Source organism: Lithobates pipiens, unplaced genomic scaffold (genome assembly GCF_037356315.1).
Source record: "Lithobates pipiens isolate NorthernLeopardFrog02 unplaced genomic scaffold, aLitPip1_a1.2 Scaffold_13, whole genome shotgun sequence".
Classification (NCBI taxonomy): Eukaryota; Metazoa; Chordata; class Amphibia; order Anura; family Ranidae; genus Lithobates; species Lithobates pipiens.
The window spans coordinates 472,330,614-472,347,211 of NW_027507718.1; the positions used below are offsets into that span (position 1 = coordinate 472,330,614).

The 16,598-nt window shown below is 45.6% G+C and overlaps 1 protein-coding gene across 4 annotated transcripts in view; it reads right to left on the reverse strand.

The window, feature by feature from the left end:
• The window catches only part of FAM193A (family with sequence similarity 193 member A), a 201,403-nt gene that overhangs the window by 24,451 nt on the left and 160,354 nt on the right, over positions 1 to 16,598 (reverse strand). For all 4 annotated transcript variants that reach the window (XM_077477904.1, XM_077477903.1, XM_077477906.1 and 1 more), the window contains 3 exons: positions 14,082 to 14,271; positions 4,294 to 4,566; positions 1,066 to 1,348 (listed from right to left, as the gene is read on the reverse strand). In XM_077477904.1, the coding sequence (XP_077334030.1) occupies positions 1,066 to 1,348; positions 4,294 to 4,566; positions 14,082 to 14,271 (746 nt within the window). The remainder of the gene's footprint in view (positions 1 to 1,065; positions 1,349 to 4,293; positions 4,567 to 14,081; positions 14,272 to 16,598) is intronic.

Here is a 16,598-nt window from a genome sequence, read left to right on the forward strand (position 1 = left end):
CCAGTAGATTTTCACTGACTGAGAAGCAGAGTGCTGAAATCTACCCTTTAAATACATTAAGTATAAAAAGGCATCAACATGTAATCATGTCAACGCACATGGTGACTGCAACTATAATTGTGACACAATGTTCCGTTCAAAGTGTGTCTTTGTAATAAAATAAACACTGTGAATGAAGAGAAAAACAAACAAACAGTTGTAGGAAATAAGCTTGGTTGTTTTTCAATTAAGGTGGTTTTAATTTATGGAAAGAATAATATTTAACAATTGCACAGGGCATTTCTAGTCGATTGCGACAGCATATATTGGCCATTCTCAGACCACCACAAGAGGTGCCCAATTCTACCTTCCTTACGATTGGTACACAACATGGGTGTGGCTTATGGCATGGCTGAGTTTATATTAAGGATTCATCTAATAACACAATATTAAGTAATATAGGCCAGAACCTTTCATAAACAAAAAAAACGAAAACAAAAAAAAAAAAAAAAAAGATAGAGCTTGCCTTACCTGCCCAATATTTTAAATACATATAATTTTCACCTAAACAAATTATCTTTAAAAGAAGAATTCCAGGGGGAGGCTGTGCCCACACTGCATGGGTCATATGCTGCTTTTTGTCTAGAGGTTATGAGAGCAGAGATATACTCATCTAATCCATTGATCCTTCAAGCGCAAGACCAGTCCTTGCTGCTCCCGCCCCCCCTGCATGCAAGCAGTCTTTTGAATGGACTGTTCCCGTCATCTTTACACTTATACAGCGGCTTTGGACATGCCGATGGCAGGAACAGTCAACCGCTGGATGTGGGGGAGCACTGTTTTCCAGGGAATCGAAGGATCGAGTAAGTATAGCCTTTTAGTGCACATCTGGTCAAAACAAGCAGTTAACCCATGCAGTGTGGGTAAAGCCCCACTGCATGGGAGAGAAAAATTCATGAGAAAAAAAGCTTGGTCACCCTTTTTCAGAACACATATGGACTAACAGGAAAACACACAAAATCATTAGAATATAGCTGCTTGACTACTATTGTTGGTAAAGGTGAAAACAGCTGCCATATCACTCACCTGCAAACACTGGGCGGGGCACTGAGTGTACTGTCTGTGGTTGAGGTCGGAGGAGCAGCAGTAGAAGGACAGAAACCTAGATGAGGGTCGACAAACCCAGGTGCAGTGGCAGCTGTCTTAGGGAAAGGTTGGGGATTTATACTGGGAAGGTGCGGAGAGGAGGCAGACGGGTGCGTAGCAGGAGAAAGGGAAGGAAGTGCTGCTAAACTTGTCGGACTATTTCTTGGTGCAACCGGTGCAGAAGGATGCCTATGGTCCTCCTTAATATTGTGAAATACATCACCTAAAATCAGAAGAGGGAGGAAAAAAAAAACAACACATTAAAACTTGCGCTAACATACACAGAAATCTGCTCTAATGAGGAAGCAAAATATTGGTTTATAACAAACTCTGGAATTCACCAAATATTGTCAATAACATTGAATTTGCATATTTGTAGTTGGAAATTAACAAATATGAAGTTTAACATACAATAGCCTGAAAAGGGTATGTTACTGTATGCATCCATTTCCTAATCAAACTGTGCTAGCCGCCAGCTTATTGAGGTGGTTTTTGGAATCTATCGTTTTTTCATTGGTTTGAAACAGACTCTATATCCAAGAAGCATATCCAAATGGTATGCCAGTAGAGTTATAGTTTATCCACAGATCTAGATACACTTTAGCTTAAGCAAAAATAGGATTTTTGTACTGCCAATAAAATTTTTTTGGAGTCCATTGACAGGTGTTTGACCTTTGGGTTTATACTGTTGACTACGTGAGGACTAGACCTTAGTAAGCAAAACTGTGGGCCACCCAAGGGTAACACCTCCTCTACTAGCAAGCCTCAGTAATTATTTTTCTTTTTTTAGAGCAGTACCAACAGCATGTTAATAAACATAGCAGGGTGAAACCTGTCCCCCTCAATGGACTAAAAAATCTAGTACAAAAATATGTTTTTTTCTTTTAGTCCATTGAGGGACACAGGAAACCTTGCACCTTTGAGGCATCCTAAAGTAGTTTGAGATGTGGGCACCAAAAGCAAACAAAAGCCAACAGGTCCAAAAAAACAAAAACAAACTGAGGACTGTCTGGAGCTCAAACAGCACCTGAAGGACTTTATGCAGGAAGCAAGCATCAGATGAGGCCATGTGTTTACCTAGCAGAGGTTAGAAAACGTGTGAACAGATAACCATTTGGTGGCCTTTTGGGAAACCGATGCTTGATGCTGAAAAGCCCAAGAAGCATTGACCGGTTCAAAAACATACTACTTGACAGAGAAGGTTGGAATCAGATCCTAGAGATGGTTAACAGATACCGTTGCACTATATACACAAACCATCTGAGTTAACAAAAAAGGAAAAATACTTTTTTCTGAAGAACCAGTGGTCCAGACAATGGAGGGAAATCTTTTAGTGAACTAGAGCCAGACATACAAAGGGAAGTAAGAACAAAGTCTTTGTTAAAGTGAAAAAGTAGAAGCTACCTTAGCCAAGACAAAAGCCCCCAACTTGTCCTTGCAGAAAACCAGAAATGATAGCTTAAAGAGGTGCTTACATCTATAGAAAAAAAAATCAAGTCAGCAGCTGCTGACTTTTAATATAAGCAGACTTACCTGTTTAGGGATCCAGCACTGTCCTTACCAGAGATGGATCTTCACCAGTCTTTAGGTCCCGGCATGTCTAGTATGGGAAACCGCCCGTGACTCCTTGCGGCTCCACAGCCAGCTTCCCACTGCGCTTTGTGAAGGGTCCTGCAGCCTCTTGGGACCTGTGACGTGTCCGAAGAGGTTGCGGGCTGAGAGGGAAGGAGGGAAACTTCTGGTGGAATTGCCTAGTTGAGACTACCAGCACAAAAAAGGCCAACGGTCCCCAAAACACGATAGAGAAGGCAGAAACCTGACCTTTAAAAATGCTGAGAGCCTAAAGCAGGAAGTCTGCGTGCCAATGGGATGTACATAGACAAGGAAGGAGTTTTAAATTCTACCATGGCCACGATTCAACCAACCTTTCTTGCTGCAGAAAGACATCTGGTTCTCCCCTGTTGGCTAAAATTCACTACCACTGTGGCAAAGTCCAACTAAATCCTGATCTATTGACCCTGAAGCAAGATGGTCCACCGCTGCAGACACATCCAGACCATCTGATGTTCCAGGATGTTGATCTGGAGACAAGGAAAGTCTCTGACACGGGTATCTTCCAGAAGATAGAAAGAAAGGACTTATCCCAATTGCACCAGCCACCAGACCAGGGACAATGTGTTCCTCCCTGCTAAACAAATCAGTCTGCCCAGGGAATTGAGTCACTTGCCTGATGACAGAATATTGCATTGTAGAGGCCTGGAGTGATATTAGGCAAATGGAGCTGCCTGGAAGGCCACCATCAGGTCCAAGATTCTTGTACAAAACAATTTAGTCAGACAGCTACTGGACTGCAGAACATCTGAGATCAGAGTTTAAGGTTTCCCCAGTGGAAGAAACACTCTGAGCTCCAAGACTAAACCTTGATACTTCAGAGTCTGTTCCAGCAATAATTTCCAAAGTTTCAGAATCAAAGCAATGCAACATCTGAAAAGTCATATATACGGTATGCGGACTGCTCCCTTCACAGGTTGTCGTTAAGGTATCACACAATGGTTATGCCACAGGAGCAGAGATGAGTAAATATTGAGGGCTAGCGCAGTGGTTGTAGACCTGAGGTGCAGACTGGAAGCAATGACAAACCTGGTGGATGCAATGGGGAATTTCTGAGCACAAATGAGGACATTCAGTACTGAGACCCACGACTGGACAGATGCTGCCATTAGGGTTGGGAACTGTGAATAAGCTGGAGAAAAATCCTTGAAACCTTTTTGTCATAAGAATTTTAGGCAATTACACCTTGGTCCAGAAGACAAGAGGACTCAGTTGAGATCTGCTAATCTGAGGAGAAATAGGAAGATTGGATCTGAGAAAGAGGTGCAGGGAACCAAATTCCAGTCTGCAGCCCTGGGACACCCCCCCCCCCCCCGCATTCAAGCGTCTGCGATGCAACAAATTGTCCATCTACTCTAGACAAAATGGGTGCAAGGTGGTAGACGGCAGTGTTATCCTGGGTTGACATACAGGCTTTTTTTTACCAGTGTCAAATTCTCCTGTGGGGGGCAGCATAAACCAAAGGTGAAAAACTTCAAGTCCCCCAATGGTCGAGAGAAAAAAATAAAAGTATTTACTACTGGCCCTCACATACATACTCACACATTTCATTCTCACCTATTGAAGAAGGCCTTTTGGATGATACTTTGAACTGATTGCTACTGGACTGGACTGTGGTGGCTGTGCAAGAAACGGAGGAGGTTGCAGATGAAGTTGCCATGACAACTTTATTTGCTTCTATAAAGGCATCCTGAAAATTATAAAGACATTTCTTCTTAGCAGTGTTTTTTTTCTCCTTTATATCTGGAGCCGGTGTTGTATCACTACTAGATGTTGTAGGAAGTGCTTCAGGCCTTATTTCAGGGAGTGCAGGTCCTAAAATATCACCCCCTATAAGATTCAAAGCAGAAAAAAGGTGGTTATTAAAAAGAAATAGCCCTGCAATTAATAAATAAAACAAATTGATTTATATATTGATCTAAAGTATTTCATATGTTTGTCCAATGCGAGTTCTTTACTCAGCAACATACCAGACTGCCAAATATGGATATTTATTCAGAGACCTAGTGAACCTTCCCACCTCTTTATCGCTTCTATAGAGAGTTAACAGGGAATTACTTTTCTGGGGGCAATCCAAAATTTGGGATTTTCTTTTAATGATAAACAGGACAAAGAGGGTGAATTTCCCTAATGGGGGCACAAACCACAATAAAAACCTGACAGGTGTTTTATTTCCTTTCCTCTCTATCAAAAAAAATAAAAATAAAAATAGGATTTTGTGTAATCGCCGTACAATCCTTTTCTCTGTAATTCACCGACCGACACAGCTCCTCTCTTAGCCATTGGGTTGTTATGCCCACCACTAGGAGAATACTAGGCATTGCTTGTTATGCAACACTCAGAACTTTTCAGCGGTCCCCTGGGCAAAAACCCTCCAGCCTGCTATGCAGTCATCAGTACGTCAACAAGCAGTATAACGTAAAGAGAAAAAAGGAGGGGCAGGTGCTGTGTTGGTCTTGAATTACAGAGAAAGGGATTTTACGGCAAGTACAAAAAATCCTATTTTCTCTTATATTCACCGACCGACAGCTCCTCTCTTACCCATTGGGACGTCCCAAAGCAGTGCCAAATGAGGGGTGGGAAAAACAACATAGAAAACTGCATCCACCATGGCAAGTGGGAACTAGTGAAACTTTACCCACAAAAAAACAACAGTGCGTGGAAGAATCCACCACAAAACCAGGGTACCCTCAACAGAAGTGACTACCCACAACCGCACCAACTGTGGAATGTAATGCAACAGCGCATTAACAGTACTGCATTTTTTTTTTCAAAAAAGCAGGAAGAAAATGAAAATATATTGCATAATCAAATGCAACTATTCGACCGCCTGCAAAATTTTGCAGCCAAAACAGGCATTAGCCGATACACTGACGTCTACCTTGTAGAACCTGGTAAACGTGTGAACAGACGACCAGGTCACCGCTTTACACGCCTGAGTGACAGACGCTTTGTGTCAGAAGGCCCAAGACATTCCGATAGCCCTTGTGGAGTGGGCCGTGACCAGAAAGGGGGGCACCTGCCCCTTCAAGGCATAGGCTTGTACTACATGGTGGCCGACGAGACCGCCATGCCTTTATTTGGACCAGCCACGGAAACAAACAGTGAGTCTGATTTCCGAAAGGGAGCAGTGGTAGACAAATACACCTTTAGGGCATGAACCACGTCCAGAGCGCGAAGGGCCACTTCCTTAGGGTGTTTCGGCTTAGGACACAGATGGTAATACAATGTATTCATTGATATGAAAAGCAGAGACCACTTTCGGCAGAAAAGAAGGTAGCGGACGCAACACCACCTTATCCTTTGGATAACCTGATAAGGTGACTTGCAGGACAAGGTCGCCAGTTCCGAAACCCTCCTGGCTGATGTGGTGGCCACTAGAAAGACCACTTTCTGGGAAAGAGTCAACAGGGGAATCTCCCTGATATTTTCAAACAGCGTTTTTTGAAGCACCGATAACACACCAGGTTCAGATTCCACAGGGGTAACGGTGGACGCACCAGAGGGACTACATGTCGCACCCCCTGAACAAAGGTACTCACTAACGAGTGAGACACCAGGGGTTGCTGAAATTTGCCCCTTAATGGTGCTTAATGCCAATTTCTGATCTACTCCTTGCTGAAGAAACAGCAGGATCCTGGATATAGAAAAGGAGCGGAGATGCCACCCTTTCTCCTCACACATGGAGATGTAAGCCTTCCAGGTATGATGATATATGTTCCTAGAAGATGATTTCCGTGCCCTCAACATAGTTGGGATCACCGAGTCCGACAGACCCTGGTTCCTCAACACCTGGCTCTCAATAGCCATGCCGTTAAAGCCAGCGATGGTAAAGCAGGGTGGAGAATCGGACCTTGGGACAGAAGGTCCTCTCGTAACGGCAGTCGCCATAGGGCATCTGCCACCAGGCGTACCAAGTCTGCGTACCAAGGTCGCTGAGGCCAATCTGGGGTGACCAGAATCACTGGGATCCCCTCGACTTCCACTCTGCGGAGCAGACGTGGTAACAGTTTCAGTGGAGGAAAGGCGTAGATCGGCTGGTACTGATCCCACGGAGCCATCAGCGCATCTGCCCACGGATCTCTTGTCCTGGACAAGGCCAGCAGATCCACGTCTGGTGTGCCCCATCTCAGGCACAGTAGCCTGAATACCTCCAGATACAACACCCATTTCTCCTGGGTCCAGAATCTGGTAACTCAGATAGTCCGCCTGCCAGTTCTCCACTCCCAGGATGTAAACGGGCGACAGGGCCGATGCGTGTCGCTCTGCACACTGAGGTATGTGAGCGACCTCCCATGCGGCGGCTGAGCTTCTTATTCCTCCTTGGTGATTGATGTATGCCACAGCCATGGCGTTGTCTGACTGGATCCTGACCGGACGCCTATGTAGTCTCATCGACCATGTGGAGAGGCACAGCCTGATCGCTCCTTAGCTCGAGCAGATTGATCGGCAACTTGGATTCTTCCATCGACCAGAGGCCCTGAGCCGACTGAACCCCCATCACTCCACCCCAGCCAGATCACTGTCCACTTCAGAGGGAGGAACGACTTTCCGGACTGAATCACCGGGGACCTCAGCCACCAGTTCATGGAATCTCTGACTGACTAGCACACCTGGATCTGTCGATCCAGGGACAACTGAGATTTGTCCCAATGTCAAAATCTCCTTCTGCAGGACTCTGGTGTGGAACTGGGCATATGGTACTGCCTCGAAAGAGGCTACCATGAGCCCCAGGACTTGCATGCAGAAGCGGAGCGACGACCACTTGCTTGCACAACAGCAGTTTTACCACGGATCTGAGCGTCTGCAGTTTGTCTGAAGGGAGAAAAACTCTTGCTTCCCTGAAGACCAGCAGAAAGCCCAGGTACTCCAGACGCTGGGTCGGTACAGTCACCGACTTCTTTAGGTTCAACAGCCACCCAAAATATTGCAGGGTCTGCATGGTGATCGCCATATCCTCCTCTAATTCTGAGGAGGAAGATGCTCTCAGGAGGAGATTGTCCAAGTATCCCACGATCGCGATCCCCCATTGCCGTAGCAACGCCAAAACTGGAGCCAATACCTTGGTAAAGACTCGGGGGGCCGATGGCAGACCAAAAGGAAGAGCCACAAACTAGTAGTGGGCTTCCCTGACTGCAAATTGCAGAAACTTTTGATGCCGAAGGCATATGGGTATGTGTAGGTGCGCATCCTGGATGTCAAAGGACGCCAACGAGTCCCCTTGATGGAGTGCAGCGACTACTGAGCAAACTGATTCCATTCTGAACCTCTGCACTTTCACAAAGTGATTGAGGGCTTTTAGGTCCAAGATTGGACGTACCCCTTCCTTCTTGGGAACTACAAACAGATTTGAGTAGAATCCCTGGAAACGCTCCGATTCCGCTCCGATTCCGGAACTGGTACAACTACCCCGTGACTCAGTAGGTCCCTCACTGCCCCCAAGAGGGCCTCCCGGCAAGTCAGGGTATAAGGGTATGCTGGAGGGGAAGAATCTGTTTGAGAGAAACTATCTTGTAGCCCGAGGAAATCAGATCGCAGACCCATTGGTAGCTTTTTTGCACCCTTTTGCCCACGTGTCATCTCCATCTTGGCAACGAACAAATTGAGGACCATCGTCAGGGTGTCCATGGGCACTGCGCAGTCCGCAAGCGACCTGGTTGCAATTGCCTGGATTTCGGGGGAAGAAACCAGTTTTTGAAGTCATGCTGACCCTACCCTGTCTGCCCCCCTAAGGGGACTTAGGAGAGTGACAGTCCCACCCTCCTTACTGCTGCTGGCCGAGGGGCTCTTTCCTGCAGGACTCACCACCCTGAGGGGTTCTGCACTATCCAGCAGGTAGTGCCTGTAGTTCCTGTTGACTCCCAGGTGCAGAGGAAACAGTGCTGTGTCGGTGGAAGCAGCTGCAAATGGCGCTAAAACTGCTCTGAAGTGTGCTCATGCTTCAAGAAAATGGCCGCCCAGTGCAAGGACATAAAACACAGGGAAAATGGTCATTAGAGCACAGGAGCACATGCTGCTGCTAGAGAACACTAAAAAAACGTGTTCAGGCTTCAAGAAAATGGCCACCAGCATCCTGTATAGGGACAATCCCAAGGAAAATGGCCGCTGAAGCCCAGGAGAGCACGCTTGCCCACACCTAAAATGGCCGCCGAATGCAGATCCATGAGGTACAGGGAGAAAACAATGGCGGTGAGCACAGGACACCAGCATAGCCTCACAGACAACTTCCAGGGGCATGAACAGGACCCAGGACACAGCTGGCCTCCATATTATGGAAAAGGGGGGGAGGGAAGGGAGACAGGGAGAGAAGAGAGGGAGGCGGGGGGCCCCCGAATCGATCTCCCAGGGCATGCCCAGCTGCTCAGCCCCGCCGAGGCCAGGAGAGCTGTACTTACCAGTCCTGAAGAGTTGGGAGACATTCCATCACAGACCCACTCAATGATCAGTAGAGGGTGGCTGCTGGCCCGGCATACTGACACGCAGACATCAGTAGCCCGGTCATATGTATGCCCCGGAGCATAAAAGCTCACCGACCACCTCTGGAGCTAAGGTTTCGTAGTGGCCTGCCTAGCGCGGAGCTGCAGCCTGCACACGCTCGATGGCCGGACTGGGGAGACTACAAGGATAAGAGTTCCCAGCCTGTCACCCAGCTGCCTGTTGATAACAGATCACAGGATCAATCATCTTGCGCAAAAAGTCACGCTTCTGCAGAAAAAAAAAAAAAGCACGGACCAATGGGCCTGCAGGGTTCCTAGGTCCTTCTCCTTCACTAGGCAAAAAAACTGATGACTGCATGGCAGGCTGGAGGGTTGTTGCCCAAGAGACCGCCCCCTGGGCGGAACTGAAAAGTTCTGAGTGTTACATAACAAGTAATGCCTAGTATTCTCCTAGTGGTGGGCATAACAACCCAATGGCTAAGAGAGGAGCTGTGTCGGTTGGTGAATATAAGAAAAAGAGTTTTGCCTTTATTATATTTTAAAGGGGTTGTAAAGTCTTGTTTTGTTTTTTTAAACCGCTTGCCGACCGCCTCACGCCGATATACGTCAGCAGAAGGGCTCGTACAGGCAAACATACCTGTATGTTGCCCTTTAAGAGGCGGCCAGCGGACGCGCACTCGTGGCAAGCTCCGTGAGTCGGGCGTGGGTCTTGCGGGGACACCCGCGATCATCTCACAAAGAGGAAGAACGGGGAGATGCTAATGTAAACAAGCATCTCCCTGTTCTGCCTAGTGACAGTGTCGCTGATCTCTGCTCCCTGTGATCGGGAGCAGAGATCAGTGAAGTGTCACATGTAGCCAAGAACCCCACCCCCTACACTGCCCCCTAGTGGTTAACCCCTTCACTGCCAGTGTAATTTACACAGGAATCAGTGCATTTGTATAGCACCGATTGCTGTATAAATGACAACGTTCCCAAAAATGTGTCTGCCATAACATTGCAGTCATGATAAAAATCGCTGATCACCATTACTAGTAAAAAAAAAAAAAAAAATTTAATAAAAATGCCATAAAGCTATCCCCTATTTTATAAACACTTTAACATTTGCGCAAACCACACGCTTATTGTGATTTTTTTTTTTACCAAAAATATGTAGAATACGTATCGGCCTAAACTGAGGAAAAAAAATGTTTTTTTAAATATATTTTTGGGGGATATTTATTATAGCAAAATGTAAAAAATTATGCGTTTTTTTCAAAATGTACACTTTGTTTATAGCGCAAAAAAGAAACCCCAGAGGTGATCAAATAACACCAAAAGAAAGCTGTGGGGAAAAAAGGACATCAACTTTGTTTGGGAGCCCCGTTGCATGGCCGCGCAATTGTCAGTTAAAGCGACGCAGTGCCGAATCGTAAAAAGTACACTGGTCAGGAAGGGGGTAAATTCTTCCGGGGCTGAAGTCCTTAAAATAACACAAACATGTCATACTTACCTCCTCTGTGCAAGGGTTTTGCAGAGTGGCCCGATCCTCCTCTTCTGGGGTCCCTCCACGGCACTTCTGACTCCTCCTTCTCGAATTGCTACGATGAGCGATTTCCCTGGGGACACTTGTGCGGGCGTGCTCCCAAGTCCTCTGGCTGTGTCCACTGACACAGACAGCCCCACCCCCGAGTCATTGGATTTGACTGACAGCAGCGGGAGCCAATAGCTCCCGCTGCTCTCTAGCCAATGAGGACCCAAGATACCGGCTGGAGCTGGTGTGCTCGTCCCCGTCACTGGAAAGTCCAGGTTCAGGTAAGTCAAAGGGGGGCAGCTGCATCACATGTGGTTTTTCAGCTAAATGCATAGAACGCATTAAGGTGAAAAACCCTGAGGGTTTACAACCCCTTTAAGTTCAACCATGATTAAATATTTTCAACCTTTGTTCCTCCATGGCTCTGTACTATCATTGTTCTGTTTTCCTGAAGCCTAGTACACGTCGCCCGACATTCGGCACATCGGCCGGTTCAATAAAAAACAGCCAACATTCGGCCTGTGTGTATAGCAGCCGTTGCGATCGATATCGACTTCGGACGTGTATGTATACTGGAAAACCAGCAGCTGACAGACTCCCGATCAGCACTCTCAGGCAATGGCAATGGTTTCAATCCCCCAGTCAGAACCCAATAACAAAGCATGGGAGAGCAGCGTACTAACAATGGATTGCTAGTACAGCGGCTCTGACTGAAGCGGTCATTTTTTTTGGGCAGGTTTTAACAGAAAAAAAAAAAATAGTGGTGTGTACTAGGCTTTAGTCTCCAACCGCCTACAGGCTGGGCTAATACCTCAGATGTGTCCTCCCATCTCTTTGATATGAAGAATTTACTAGAGTGCAAAAGCCTACTTTTAGATAATAGAATAGAAGATTTTGTTTTAAAATCAGGATTCCTACCATAGAAAAAGTTAATAAAAACTGATAACAGGCCCATTCAATTTTTTAAGCATTCTCTTATTTGGTTAACAAAAAAAACAACTTTCAGGCTCCTTTAGAAGTATCGGTCAACTGCTAGATTGGCTGAAATGCTTCTGCATCAGTTAACCACTTCAACCCTGAAAGATTTGGCTGCTCAACGACCAGGCCATTTTTCGCAGATCGGCACTGGGTCCCTTTAACTGACAACTGCGCGTCGTGCGACGCTGCGTCCAAAGAAAACTGAAATCTTTTTTCCCAAAATAGAGCTTTTGGTGGTATCTGATCTCCTCTACGGTTTTTATTGCTTGCGTTATAAACAGAACAGCGACAATTTAAAAGAAAAAAAAAAAAAAAAAAAAAACACCTTTTACTATAATAAATATCCCACTTTTTTTTTTTAATAAAAAATATTTTTCCTCAGTTCAGGCCGATATGTATTCTTCTACATATTTTTGCTTAAAAAAAACAAACAAAAAAAAAAAACGCAATAAGCGTATATTGGTTTGTGCAAAAGATATAGCGTCTACAAAATAGGGGATAGATTTATGGCTTTTTTTTTTTTTTTACTAGTAATGGCGGCGATCTGCATTTATCGGGACTGCAACATTATGGTGGACACATCGGACAATTTTTTTAAACCACTGACAATTATATTCAACGTTCAGTGCTATAAAAATGCACTGATCGGTAACGCCGATTTGCCCGGCCAAGGCAATCTGCCACAGCAAACTGCGGCGTCTGGTTGGCAAGAAAAAATTCATGTTTACTGCTGTCAACATAAAATGTTTGTTCTCATTACTGCTTAGGTGGCACAATTGCCCTTAGCGGCCTGGGTGATGTGAATCCTTGGGTCCTTTACACAGTTGCAGGGTCACTAGGTAGCAGTACAAGAATTTGATGGCGTTTCCCATGTTGTGTCATCGAGCAATTATAATCTAATTGCAGGTAACTAGTGGCTAGTGGTTGAAGCAGCTTTTCTAGGAAGTATCTTTAAAGCGGGATTCCACCCTAAAGTGGAACCTCTGCTGATCGGATCCCTCCCCCCCTCCGGTGTCACAATTGACACCTTTCAGGGGGGAGGGGGGTGGAGATACCTGTCAAAGACAGGTATTTACACCCACTTCCAGGCAGACTCCCGTGGGAGTCTACGCCATTTCCTGCCCTGCCGCGCTGTCTGCTGGGACACACACGGGTCCCAGTGACAGCGCGGAGATTTCCTATTGCGCGGCGCGACTCGCGCATGCGCAGTAGGGAACCGGTAAGTGAAGCCGATTTGCTTCACTTCCTGATTCCCTCACCTAGAATGGTGGCGGCAGCAGCCGAGAGCCGAGCGATCGATCAGCCTCGGCTGCCGGCATCGCTGGAACCCGGGACAGGTGAGTGTCCATTTATTAAAAGTCAGCAGCTGTAGTATTTATAGCTGCTGGCTTTTAATATTTTTATTTTTTTGGTGGAATCCCTCTTTAAAGAGGAAGTAAACCCTGATGGGTTTACTTCCTCTTTTTTTCCCTGCAAAGGTAAAGCATAATGGACTACTATGCATCGCATAGTAGCTCATTATGTGTCACTTACCTGACACAGGAGCCAGCGAAGTCGCCGCTGATCCCTGTAGTCCGCCGCGTCCATCTTGCTGGTGGCGTCTCGCAGCTCCGACCAATGACAGCGGCGAAGCCGCGATGACGTCACTCCCGCGCATGCGCACGGGAGTCGCGCCTCGCAGCTCCGCCGCTGTCATACGGCGAGGCCGCGATGACGTCACTCCCGCGCATGCGCACGGGAGTCGACAAATTTGGCAAATCCATTCTTGGACTTGCCGCATTTAGTGCGCATGCGCGCCGTAGACAGCGGTGCCCATTTTCGGGCAAATATCTCCTAAACCATATAGGTTTAGGAGATATTGCTTGGACCGACAGGTAAGCCTTAATCTAGGCTTACCTATAGGTCCAAGTTGTTTGGAAGGGTTTACTTCCTCTTTAAGATATATGACCTAGCTGTGTACTCTCAACACTTCTTCCTCATGAATTTATCATCAAGAGACTGCAGCCTCCCTTATCAGAAACAGAACAGTTCTGGCCTGTTAAAACAGTTTTAAGACAAAAACAGCTACACATGGTATATACATGTACAATACTTAATGGATATATCAAAGCCAAATTCTGGTGTCAACAACTCATAGGGGAAAGAGACATTTACTTAGTGGTTAGGCTATAAAAGGATAGAAGATTAACTGCAGGAGGAGGACTAGCACATAGAAAAAGATTACAGAAAAACCTAAATCCCACCATAAGGGAAGTTACTTCGATTTTTAAAAAGAGAATTGATTGAATCTAAAGCCAACTATAAATACATTTAGAACATGTAAAGCCAGCACTAATACAGTGTTACATTTCAGTCAGTATTGCTGAAGAGGGGAAAAAAAAAAAAAAAAAAAAAAAACACACATTCCCATTTCTTACCAGCAAGAGGGTCAGGTAGAAAAGAAGTTGTCCAGTTCTTGTCATTCATCATTTCTGACCCCCAAAGACTTATAAATTTAGACCGGCTCCATTCAGGAGAATTTCCAAAACAGCTCGGATACATGTGATCTTGTAAAGATGCGTTGAATACCTGATGCTTGTTAGTGTGGTTCTGCGTAGGAGGCAAGGCCTAAAAAATAAAAGTTTATAAATTATGATAAAAAGAAGACACATTTTGGAAACTTTAGCAATCTAAGAATGATGAAGAATCTGACCAAAGTTGTATCGCTAGAGTGGAGAGACTTGCATTTTTTTTTTTGGCAACTGACTGGGTTGCTTTAAAAACCTGTCATTGAAGAAATACACAGGTGTTCCCCTAACTGATATCGTTTTCTTCAATACTTTAAGGCCCCATTTACACTTGATTCGGCATTGCAAGGGGAATCGCAGTGATTCTGCCTGCAATCCCAAATTGTGGTGAAAATGTGCAACACAAGTTTGTGTGCCATAATTCTTAATGGCACCACAAACGCGGAACGATTTTGCCACGAATTGCAGCATAATGCACCTTTAAAAAACAAGCGAAGCTAGTCCCCAAAAAGGAGCAGGAGCTTCTCTTTTGGCTGACAAATGCACATAGGGCAGCCCACTCAAGTTGTGCAACACATACAAAAAGTGTGCAAATCGCACAGGGATGGCTCATTCCTGTTACACAACATATGAATAGGGCCCAAGTTCCATAATGCAAAACAAATAAGCAGATCAGGAACATTTCATGCCCTGCTTCAGTGCTGTGAACCACGATACCATTTTTAGGTGGTCAGCAATGCCAGACCCCATATTTCTTGAGTGACAGCTTTAAGTTAGAACATTTTTAAATATTTTTTAATCTGCAAAATGATTCCATAACTAATAAAATAGCCTGAAGAGAATACTTTCTAAATGCAATAGCTGCTCAACTGTCTTTTTTTAATTTTATTTTTTAACAATTACACTCGGTGGGGCTTAATTATAAAATCTGGCTATAAAAAAATAAAATAAAATAGAACCCTTGGACAACAATTAGGAGCTCAAAATGAAGCACAAATGCTATACCAAACTCCATAAATCTATTTAAATACTAAACAAAGCCCAATGAATGAAGGTATCAATAAGATAATGGCAAGATGTTTTTTTTAGTCAGTGAACCAAGTGGACTGAAGAACTTAAAGCTGAAATCCACCTAAAGGGAGGAGAAGTTCCAATCTTCCTCCCCCCTTCACATTGTGCATAATATGCCACCGATTGCTGGCATTGGTGGGCACTGATTTTTGACACTATATTGCAACATTGTAATCAGGGCACTGATGACCAGTGCCCTGATTACATTCCTAGATGTCCACCTGCGTGGAGATGCCGCTGATCGGCTCTCCTCGGCACATACTGTCAGTGTGAGGCGAGGAGAGACGATTACTGGCACGGGGGGTTATTAGGTACTTGCTCCTACTGCCATGGTGATCTGAGTGGAAGGTCACGCTCCCCTCCTCCCTGCAGCTTTCTGGGACATGTTATAGGTCCCAGAAAGCTGCGTAACCATTTACATAGCGCAGTAAAGCTCACACCGTTAGCCTCAAGCAGTCTCAGCTGGCTGCCCAAAGTTAAGACGTTGGCCCTGGGGACTGAAGCTCGGTGAAGAAACCGGACAGGTGATGGCGAATGTCTAATTATTAAGCACTTAAGGAGCGTCCCATGTAAATTTACTGTGCAAAATCACGTAACCTGTACGCGATTCCTGTTGCTCTGCCGAAGCCACGCTCCCACTGTGAATGGACACAATGAGAGCCAATCAGCGGGTCCAGCAGCCGTGATTGCTCCTAGGTGAGAAAGAACGGTAGTCTGCCTATGTACACAAGGCAGACCGCTGTTCTGTCACAGAGGGAGAGAGAGATCTTGTGTTCCTGCTAATCAGGAAAACAGAAGTCTCTCTTCCTCCAGTCAGTCCATCCCCAACACAATTAGAAAGCATTCCCTAGGAGCACTCTTAACCCTTTGATCGCCCCCAATGTGAACCTCTTCCCTGCCAGTGTCATTTATACAGTGAGTGCTTTTTCTTTTAGCAGTGATCACTGGTCCCCAAAAAGTGTCACTTGGTGTCACATTTGTCCTCCGAAATGTTGCAGTCCCGCTAAAATTCAATGATCCCCACCATTACCAGTAAAAACAAAAGCCTGTAGAATCCTTTTCTTTGTGCTTCAGGGGACACAGAGACCCGGTGTCCCCTGATGTACAAAGAAAAGGATTTTACAGGCAAGCCATTTTAAAAATCCTATTTTCTTTTCTTACATCAGGGGACACAGAGCCATAGTAATAACTATGTGGGATGTCCCATAGCAATGGCAACTGAAGGGGGGAGACAGAATCAAGGAAACAGGAGGCCAGAGGACTCATCCTGCAGCCTGCAGTGTATGCTGTGCCCAAAGGCAATATCCTCATGACCTTTAACCACTACAATACCGGACACTTTCGCCCCCTTCCTTC